Source organism: Camellia sinensis, chromosome 6 (assembly GCF_055761805.1).
Source record: "Camellia sinensis isolate YWXY chromosome 6, ASM5576180v1, whole genome shotgun sequence".
In the NCBI taxonomy this organism is placed as follows: domain Eukaryota; kingdom Viridiplantae; phylum Streptophyta; class Magnoliopsida; order Ericales; family Theaceae; genus Camellia; species Camellia sinensis.
Window position 1 is genome coordinate 72,625,581 of NC_138966.1, and position 10,421 is coordinate 72,636,001.

Consider the following 10,421-nt stretch of genomic DNA (forward strand, 5'->3'; position numbering starts at 1 on the left):
GTATTTGATGGCTATCACAGGCATATATATAGATAGGCTTGGACCCATATCCAAGTGTAACTCCTTATAACTTCCCACCATTAAGGAAATTATAAAGTCCCATGAAATCACCATATGAGATAGTGAATAGACATTAGTTACCCATTAGTCATAAAACAAATTAATTAGTCATTAAACCAATTAAATATATATAATAAATATAAATAAATAAATAAAATAAACATGTGGCACATGGGCAACTTTATTGACGTGACTGGCTTCTCGCGCTCCGCTCTGGCGAGGTGGCGAAACGACGTCCGTCGACCTCACGGTTTTAAAAGGCCTCTTACAAGGTGAAGGGGGCTAGTACGCTTATAAGTTGGTTGCAAGTGTCCCTCCCAGGCGATGTGGGATTGCCCCAACATAACCCTCCAGCGGACTGGGCCGTGAACAGTGAGAGAGTTTGTCAGACAACCTGCATGGGCCACCAAACTGACGTGACTGGCTTCTCGCACCCCAGTAAGATATTGTCCGCTCTGGCGAGGTAGCGAAACGACGCCCGCCGGCCTCACGGCTTTAAAAGGCCTCTTATAAGGTGGAGGAGGCCAGTACGCTTATAAGTTAGTTGCAAATGTCCCTCCCAAGCGATGTGGAATTGCCCCAACATACTCAATCAGCCTTCTCACTCGGTTACCCCTCGCGGTCGACCCCCCTCTCAGTCGACCTTCTCGCTCGGTCACCCCCCGCAATTGACCCTCCTTTCAATCGACCTTCTCACTCGGTCACCCTTCGTAATCGGTCCTCCTCGCAGTCAATCTTCTCGCTTGGCCCCCCTTCGCGGCTGGCCCACTTCCCCGACAGTCTTCTCTCCGACGACCTCCCACAACCCCTTTTTTCTTCCTTATTCCCTTCGTTGTTCTGAAACTGCACTTGGAAATGGAGGACTACTAACATGGGTGGGCCCATAAAGGACATGACCCACCACTTAAGGCCCAGTCCATGATTCTCAATATTCTTGAAACCCAACGTCACACCAAGTATCAATAACATCTACACACTTGGCAAGTAAAGAGCCAGTCACATCAGCAGACAAAGATCCTGCAAAGTTATTACACCACACATCAGTCATTAATGAGGTTCCCTGTAGCATTTATTGCGATAACCCCTCCCCTTCGGAACAGAACGACCTCACCATGGACAAGGCAAGCTAGAACATAGACTTTCGGCCAACGTGATAGGTCGGAAGGGACAAAGAAATGATTAGTATAGGATATAAGTAGGTTTCGAAGACAAGGCAAAGGTTAAGCTTTTCTATCACTAATCTATCTCTACATTTCATCTCTCTCTCTTTCTAACTTGCTCATCGGAGGGCTCGCTGGGGGACTCCCCATTCCCCGTTGAACTCTTGTGCAGGTCTCTCCGTGGGCTTGGTATCTCGGGCACCACTTTGGGAAGCGTGAATCAAACCGACTCGTTCCTTCTGGAACTCGCTGAATCATCATTTTTATATATTTATATATATATAATTCGGATATCGGATTACTCGGATTGTTTGACATCTTTACTTAAATCCATCAAAATTTAATTCAGACTTTTAAATTTTTGTCCAAATTTATACTGAATTTAAAAATATCTTATCTAAATCTTAAAAAAAATTCAAATTGAGTTCGAATTGGTCGGATTAAACCCCCAAATTGCACCGCTAGTGCCACCGTTCAAACCGCTTAAGAGGTGGTCTGGTAGCGAAAGGGCTCCCAATCTTATCTTCAAGTCTGCTCCAACCATACTTTATTAATCAGAAGGCTCGTTTTCCACCACAACCACCACCACCACCACCACCACCTTGCATTCAATTCGCTTTCACTGTCTCTGCTACACAAAACAATACCCACATTAAATCTCTTCGTAATACTCTACACAATGACACCCACATAATCTCCTTCATTGTTCACTTCTCTCTTTCTCTCTCTCTCTAGATATATTTATATATATAGTATCGTTAGATATGGGCTCGGAGGCAATCTTCTCCTTGTCTCCGCGGATTTTCTGGTGGATTTGGTGTTGTGAATCGAAAGGCCGGTGACCCTTCTTTCCTTCTCTTCTGAAGAAAATTTCCAAATGGGTTGAGAGACTGAGTAATTTAAAGAAGTTTTGTTGAAGAAGACACAAATCTGTTCAGGGGTTTCAGAGATTTTGAATTGATTGTTCATAAATATTGTGTATTATGAAGGGTTTTACGTTCTGGGTTTTGTTCTTGTTGACTGGGACGGCTTTGATGTTTCTTTGTCTCTCCAAAGAAAGAAGCACCTCCTCTGTCCCTGGTAAACTTCTATGTTCTTTTAAACATTTGGAAAAATATATTGTATTTATTGTGTTTATGTTTGAAAATTTATATGACAAAAGTTCACACCAGAGATTTAGAAATTAGACAAATTATGGTAGTTATTATGTTTGAATCAGTATTTTGACAGTTAAAATAAGGGCAGTTACATAAAGACATTTTTGGAAAGAGAAAAATTGAGACTAGTGATAATACCAAGTAGGCTATGCACTTTATATAATAGGTATAAAAAAATGTAATGGTGTGCACCCCACCCTAAGTACATATCATATGCATCTTGCCATAAAATGGGTAATTTTATCATAAAATTTTGTAATGTCAACCATAAAATGTGTAATCTTGCCATAAATTGGCGTAACAAAATTTTGTGGTCGATATTGCAAAAGTTTGTAGTTTGGTTAACATTTTTTTGTTATGCTAGGTTACGCATTTTGTGGTTAATATTATGAAATTTTGTGGTAAAATTATATATTTTGTGGTGCTGGTACACACTATATGAGAACCCAACTTAGAAAGTGTAGATATCAAAACGTTACATTTCACAGAGGTTAATGTGATTCTATATTAATATGGTTGTTTGATTGTGGTAGTTTGTGGACTGTGACTTGGCAAGCTAAGGATCCTTTGTTTTCAAATACATTGTGAGTCAAAGGATCATGTAAGAATTTGGAGACATGAAATTGTCAAATCCTATTCATGGAGATACGAAAATCTCAAAACACGATCTTATGACTACTTCTATGAATCACGAGTACTCCAAAAAAGACCTGATACAAGTATCGGATACATATAGGCATCCGACGTGATACGTGTTGGATAAGTATCCGTTTATTTATTTTAACTTCGGATATGGGAGGGATAGAGGACGGATATGGGTGGATATGCCAAATAATATCCAATTTAATTTTTTTCACAAATTTTTTCTTTTATTTTTTATTTTTTCAAATGTCAATGCTCTCTCCCTTTTTCTGCCTCTCTCCCCCTCTGTTTCTATCTCTTTTCATATTCTATAGGGCTTGCATTATCATTGATTTTATTTCATGTGATAGACCAATTTCTACTTTGTTAGCCTTGCTAAAAGGGCTACTCATGTTAATTTGAAAAGAAAAAAAAAAGAAAGAAAGAAAGAAGTTATTCACATTGTTTCTATTTTTAAATTTGCTTTTATTGTTATTTTATTTTGTTTTTAAATTTTGGACATTATGACTTAGGGTTATTGTTATCATCACTTGATTTTGTTATCTTCATTGTTGCTCTTTAAATTTTCTTGAATATTTAATGGAATCTTCTATTATTGTTAGTTGATACTTCTTTGTCAGTATTCCTAGTTGCTAATAATTTTTTATGAACATAAAATTCTCTTTTGGATATTAAGAATTTTAGTGCTAGATATTTTATGAATGTACCATAACTAAAAATTATAAAAAAATAATTTTATTTTACAAACGTATCTTCGCCATATCCGTATCCTACTATTTTAGGTTTTATCATATCGTCACATCCGTACCTGTATCCGTGCTTCCTAACTATGAGTGCATTGGGACAGAGAATCCCTTGCCATTCGGTAAGATATATCTGGCCATGAGGTTTTCTTTACTTTCTTTTATCTAATAAACTTACTAAACCTCTGAACTTAGGCTAATAGGCTTACATTTCAATTTATCAGCAAGGCCATTTCCTTTTTTTCAAATATTAAGGGAAATTATTATGTGTTCATGTATGATATAAACTTAGAACTGAGAATTGTTTTTGTTATGTAGCTGTAGTGTGTATGCATATAAAAGTAGATGAACTGAGTGCTTATGATTCTAATGTGAATAGTTGGCATTACTGTATCCTAATTTGTAAATTGTACCAAGACAAGACTCTTTAATATCACCTTACTTAACTTGCATTACATTCTTTACATGCATGTATTGGTGATGAGAGTATTACCTGTTTAATAATGATTGGTCGACTTCTATTCAACTCAAATATTTGCTTATGTGAGAAGCGATCGAGTGAGTGCAATCTCATGTTAAGTTTTTGTAGCAAAACAATTGCCTCATAAAGGAAGAGTAGAGCTCTTCTAGTAACTGAGAGTGACCACATGTTGGAATTAGTTGAATAGAAATCCTAGATTGAGTGTAGATTGATTATGATTTCTCAAATTAGATGGAGCAATCCCTTTGTCAAACTTAATAACCGAAGATAGCACTCCCAAATTTGTATAGATATTGGCTTATTAGTTGTGAACATATGATTGGGTGAAGGATCAAAGCCACATACATGAAATCCATTTCACGGTGAGAAGCTTAGTCAAAACAAGAATACCTCTGTTGGAGATTTCTCAAAATTACTGACATAATTAATTATCTGTGGCGTTTTATAAGCACTGATTATCTATAATAATCCATTTTTTCTCTTTGCATTTCTCACTTATATATGTGGAGTGACCAAAGAAATTATGTAGTGGCTTGTTTAATATAATTTCACCTTAACTTATCAAAAAAATGTTGGTGATACTTCAACAGATGTTTTGATTTTTGATGGTCAAGCTAATTTATAAATAAATTGCTATTGTTAGCTAGCCCAAATGCAGTGTTGTGGTTTCTCTTTAGTAAATATGCCTTCGTTTATTTTTCTTTTTTAATTAGAATGATGAGGCAATAGTGTTGAACTGCTAATGCTATTGTTTAGTGTCAAATACAGAGTTAATGGTCCAGTGATGAAGTCATAGATTAGGCCATTTTAACACTCTAATAATTGCTTAGATGATTCATTTAGTTTAAATGATGACATGGTTTCTTTAAATCAACCAGCGATGGCTTTAAATAGACATGGGGATAATATGACAGTGAAGACAAGAGGCAGGAAGCTTAAGGTACATGACGCTGAGAGGCCACAATTCAGACTGTTTCTTTCTTCTGTTTATGCTTTAGATATAATCTTTATTTTCTTTCCAATCTGCAGGAGAATTGTCATGCTTCAATCACTGACAAGAGTAATTCAGGGAGTATAAAACTAGAAGATTATAACCCTATCGATCTGGTTCCAAGTTCAAAGGCTTCCGTAAGACCTGGACCTATCCAATATGGCACTCCGCTCATGCCTTATATCCCAAAGCCTTCACCTCCCGACCACCCAAAGCAGGAGGGATTTCCTTAGCCTGCTTTAAAACCTTTTTTCTCTGTAATAACTTGAAATGTGAAAAATGTAATAACTTGTTAGTTTAGCACGGTGTTTCAACCATGTGTATTGTAACATATTATACTGCTAACTTATTTACCTACCACTTGTGTTATGTACTTTATTTTGGTTTGAAAGAGTTTGTTGTTATTATATGTCAATGTTTGTTGCTTTAGGAACATTACAAACATTAGGTAGCATTAGGTTATCATTATCATCTCAAGAAGTCATCATCTGTTTATATTTAATCGGAAAAAAAAAAATGTCCCCCAAAAAAGTTAAGTGAACATTAGGAACACCCTTTGTGAGTTTTTTGTAACCGGTTTTTGTGCACATAAAGTCTTCTATCTGTTTTAGCCCGCCCTTGGCATTGCTTCAATGATTTATTATGTATCTTTGATGAGTATCTACAATCAATGTGAGCTGAAGGACATGGAACTTGTGATTGAATAATCAAAGGACTACCCACCCCACCAGAATTTGACAATCAGTAACATTTGAGCCTCTGAATGTTTTTTACAGGCTCTTTCATTCTTAGAATGACAAACTGATATCAATGATAGATCTAATTTTGAGATTTGACCCAATAAATTGTTTAACAGTTTATGGTTTCTATACATAGTGTCATTTCCCTCAAACATTTTGTGTTATTCGCGTGCCAAATTTATTGAAGCCTGAAAAATTCCAGAAATTTACATATCCTCTTCTCATCTTAGTGCCATTGCATCTTCAATTATAAGTACATCTATCATGAAGACTACAATTCTATATACAAGAGAAAACATTCCTTTCTTGAGCATATAATCTTGATGACGCAGCTGACTTATATTTGTTATGAGAATCTATTGATACCCTCATATTATGCATATTAACAGATCATGGCGATTAGTGATAACAGTAGAATACATTTGTATATTTTCTGTCTGTTAGTGATGGAACATCTTGATCGCCACACTAACAGGTATTAATCGCCATCGACACCAAAACAAATGCCACCAAAAATTACTGAATTGTGGAGTTACTTGAGAGGTCCTTGGTGTTTGTAAGTAATGCTTCATGGGTCTCATCCTAATTAGTGTGTACTTTTCTGGCTGATTAGTGGCCTGACACTGAGGTCATGAGGTGTATTATTTTGAGTTTTTCTAGTCATAATTTAGGATACTGGCAACAATTGGAGTTATTGAGCCCCAGCCAACAATCGGACTGAGCCAACCTATCCAGTTTCAAAAAATCAAATCCAAGCCCAAGCCCAAGCCCAAGCCCAGACTCAGGGGCAATTGGGCTTTGGGCTGGAGGGCCAGGCTTGACATTTTTTTTTTTTTTCACCAAAATAACTTTAGGCATTGGACGGGTCGGGCAGCAGTCCAGAAAAAACATGGCCTAAGCTTTAGCTCAAAGGTACAAGTTGGGCCGAGCCTCAAGCAGGGTTTAGACCGATTGGCCATTTTTGCACGTCTTACATAAATCATTGGAGGGCAAATAGCGTTTAAACATGGGAAAATTTTTATGCCGTTTCCCAAAAGCACTCTCCCCATGACAGGAATATCAAAATATACAAATCTTAAAAAAAAATAATAATAATAATAATAAAATATGGTGTAATTGAATGTACAACATGAAATAAGAGGCATTTACCCACAAGTCTCATGCTAGAGAACTAGTGGAGCATAAGTCCTAGCTAATAGGTTTTAACTTATTAAGTACCATTAAATTTTATATTTCAGAAATATTCTACTGTTTAAAGTGGTCCAGTCCATTATCATCTTTCTCAATCTTTGCTTTCTCTCAATCGTGACATTTGCTTCCTCCAGTCCACCTCCAACTAGCCTCATTGACATGGCCTCCACACTCACCAATCTGTCTGGCTCAGCCTCAGCCTCAGCCTCATCCGCCTTCCCCTCCGTCTCATTCAACATTGTATTCACCTCCCATTCAACCTTAAAGTTGCTACTCACACAATTAAGTTGCAAAGCCTGACCAATAAGAGCTTTCTAAAGGTGCCAATGGCCTTGATAAGGTTATCCTCCTTCAGTTTTGCCATAGCTCTACTGAAGTATATCCACGCAGTGGTCTTTTTTTTTTTATTCCAAACAATTTCTTTAGTGAGGTTTTTATTAATTTAACCATTAATCTCTCTAAAGGAGATTTGAAAATCAGGCCTCACAGTTTTGAGTTCTCATTTAAAGGTAACATTATGACCTTTGTAACCTGAAAGAGATTTGATATTGACATCATTGAATGTAGCATTTATATATGAATGATCGCCATTCAACGGCTGATATTGAAATTGATTGACCAACCAAAAATTGGTACATTTTTTTGGAAAAGTTTCACAGTTCTGTGAAACTGAGAAATATCTCTGTTTTGAAATTAAAAAACAAAAAAATTACAAAATTTTTATTTTCTAATTATTCGTGTAACAAACAATGAAACTAAAAGAAATTTAATGTCTCTCCCACAAACACACATACACACTAACATAATTTTGTAAAAACTTAAAAGGTTCAGTTTTTTTGAAATTGAGAAATTTCTCAATTTTTCAAAGAAAGAATTTTGCCAAAAAAGATTATGTTTTACTTTTTAGAATTTTATATTTAAAATAATATTATTTGATAGATCTCGACTAACAGATTTCCAAAATATAAACTTTGTTTAAAATGGATATAAAAATAAAAGTTATGACATTTTAAAAATTAAGACATTAAAAACAAATGAAATGAAAAAAATTAACACATGTCAGCTATGCTAATGCGTGCGTTAACCATTATGGGCATGTTAGGCCAATATGGGAGGCGTCAGGTCATCCATGTTATACCTTTTACTCTTATGATTGGTGAAAGATTGTGGAATATGGGCCATATTATTGGGTGTTTAGAGAATACTATAAAACATACATATTAGTGATTCATGGAAGGACAGTGCCACTTGGTACTCTATTGGTATACAAATTTTTTTCTCTTTAAAAGGTTAATATGACCTGTGGGGATATATGTTCTGAATACCAACACGTGGCATGGTGACGCCGACGTGTCAGCCGAGGTGCCATGTGCCCTGGTAGTTAAGCCGAGGTAATCTCAGAGAAGCCGAGGTCATCTCCGAAGATATCGGAATCCGAGATAAGGGGCAAGAGTCCTAAGGCAAAGAGGGGACTTAACCAAGATAAGGATAAAGCTCTTAGGGAGTTTATCTTTATCTCTTAAAGAGTCCAGAGTAAACAGTAAATTGGAAGTTCATAGAAGTCATACTTCTAGTGGGACTTGGATTGAGTATATTATAAAAGAGAGGCACCCTTGTGGGTCTAAGGTATGCAATTTATGTTTTGAGTATTCAGTTTAATACTTGATTATCTTTGAGAGATATACTGACTTGATCGTCGGAGTGCCCCCGGGTGGAAGAACCACCGCCGGAGCTTTTCCTTTCTGTTACAGGTTGCTAAAGCCATCTATTCTACCTGTGCTCTCCAGCAGATCACTAAACGGGCAGTGTGGTCAGATTTTCACCCACACAATTTGGCGCCGTCTGTGGGAACGAAGGAAGAATAGATGGCCAGTAACGGACAGCAGGAAAATATTGGGGATGACGCCCCCACTGGGAGTGGCAGACCAATTGACCTTGACATAGAAGGAGACAACCACAGTGCAGAAGCCCGTGACCAGGGTCACAGAGAGAACGACGTCATCCCAGAAGGCGACACGTCAAAAAGAACAAACCAAGGAAAGTACTACAATGAAGACAACCTCCAGGTATGGAGGGACAGGTGCTTACGGAGGGATGAGGAAGTGAAAGAACTAGCAAACAAGTTGGCGGACCTTCAGTCAGTCGTCAACTTCATGATGCAGAATAACGTTATGCAGCCACCATACCCGCTGCAAGATACGCCGATGCCGGCGAACAACACTCAGAAGGGTGGAAGAAAAACAATCCCCGAGGTCCCTCAGCATACCAGGAGCGGAAGGCATTCTCACCGGCCTTCCAGGGAAGTCGAACGGGAAAAGCCGAGGCAAGAAGAGTCCCGAAGGACACACCACATGAAGAATCCAGACCCCAAAGAACATCGACATGTTCAGGGGCAAGTACTCCATTTTGACACAACCCATGAAGAAAGATCCAAACGGACCCACCACGAGGCCGAAAGCAGTGTACCGAAAAGACTAAAATCCAAAGACAGCCGAGCTCCAGGGAGGAGCAAAGAAGACTTAAGGGACTACCTCAAGAGGAGGCAGCAGAATGCAGAAACCGAGGTAAACTCACCAGTAAAACCAAAGACAGCCTTCTCGGTGGAACTGGACAAATTCGAACCGCCCAAAAGATTCAGTATGCCGAGGTTTCAAATCTATGATGGTAAGTCAGATCCAAACTTTCATGTTGGGCTATACCTGAATTCAATGGCATTATATAGCGGAAACGAGCCGTTGCTCTGTAAAGTATTCCCCTCATCCTTTGGGGAAATTGCATCTGATTGGTTCCACAAGTTACCAAAAGGAAGCATAAAGACATGGAAAGGCTTGGCCGAGATGTTTGTGGCTAGATTCGTGACCAACAAGCTGCAACCCCTGAGGGTTGATGCTTTGATGGCTCTACGAATCACCAAGGAAGAAGGCCTCAGGGCCTATACGAAGAGGTACTACGAGGTGTTCAACCGAATACCCGAATGAAACCAGGAAGTAGCAGTTGTGTCCTTTAAGAACGGCCTGAAAGATGACTGCCCTCTACGGAAGTCTTTGGCAAAAACATTGCCAAAAAGCATGGAAGAACTCATGGCAAGAATTGAGAAATACGCTAGGGCCGAAGAAGATACATCAGGAAACAAAGAGGTGAAACAAGAAAAGGGAAACGGCTCGCCAAAGCGAGGCCGAGTCAACAATGGGCCGACCAAACAAGAAATAGAATTAAGAAATAAACAGGCGATAACCACGGTATTCCGGATCCCAAT

General features: G+C 38.2%; 1 protein-coding gene across 3 annotated transcripts; it reads left to right on the top strand.

The window, feature by feature from the left end:
- Positions 1–1,705: 1,705 nt before the first annotated feature.
- Positions 1,706–5,649, top strand: LOC114260305 (uncharacterized). 3 transcript variants are annotated; one of them, XR_003628589.2, is made up of 3 exons: positions 1,706–2,300; positions 5,087–5,183; positions 5,273–5,649. XR_003628589.2 is itself a non-coding variant. In XM_082873973.1 (3 exons), exons 1-3 carry the CDS (start codon positions 2,204–2,206, stop codon positions 5,465–5,467), a joined length of 402 nt encoding a protein of 133 aa, XP_082730099.1. In that variant the 5' UTR covers positions 1,713–2,203; the 3' UTR covers positions 5,468–5,649. The 3 variants fall into 3 exon arrangements, 2 of the variants coding, with proteins under 2 accessions (XP_082730099.1, XP_082730100.1); XM_082873973.1 differs by having other exon boundaries at positions 1,713–2,300; positions 5,074–5,183; XM_082873974.1 differs by having other exon boundaries at positions 1,724–2,300; positions 5,122–5,183.
- Positions 5,650–10,421: the final 4,772 nt, after the last annotated feature.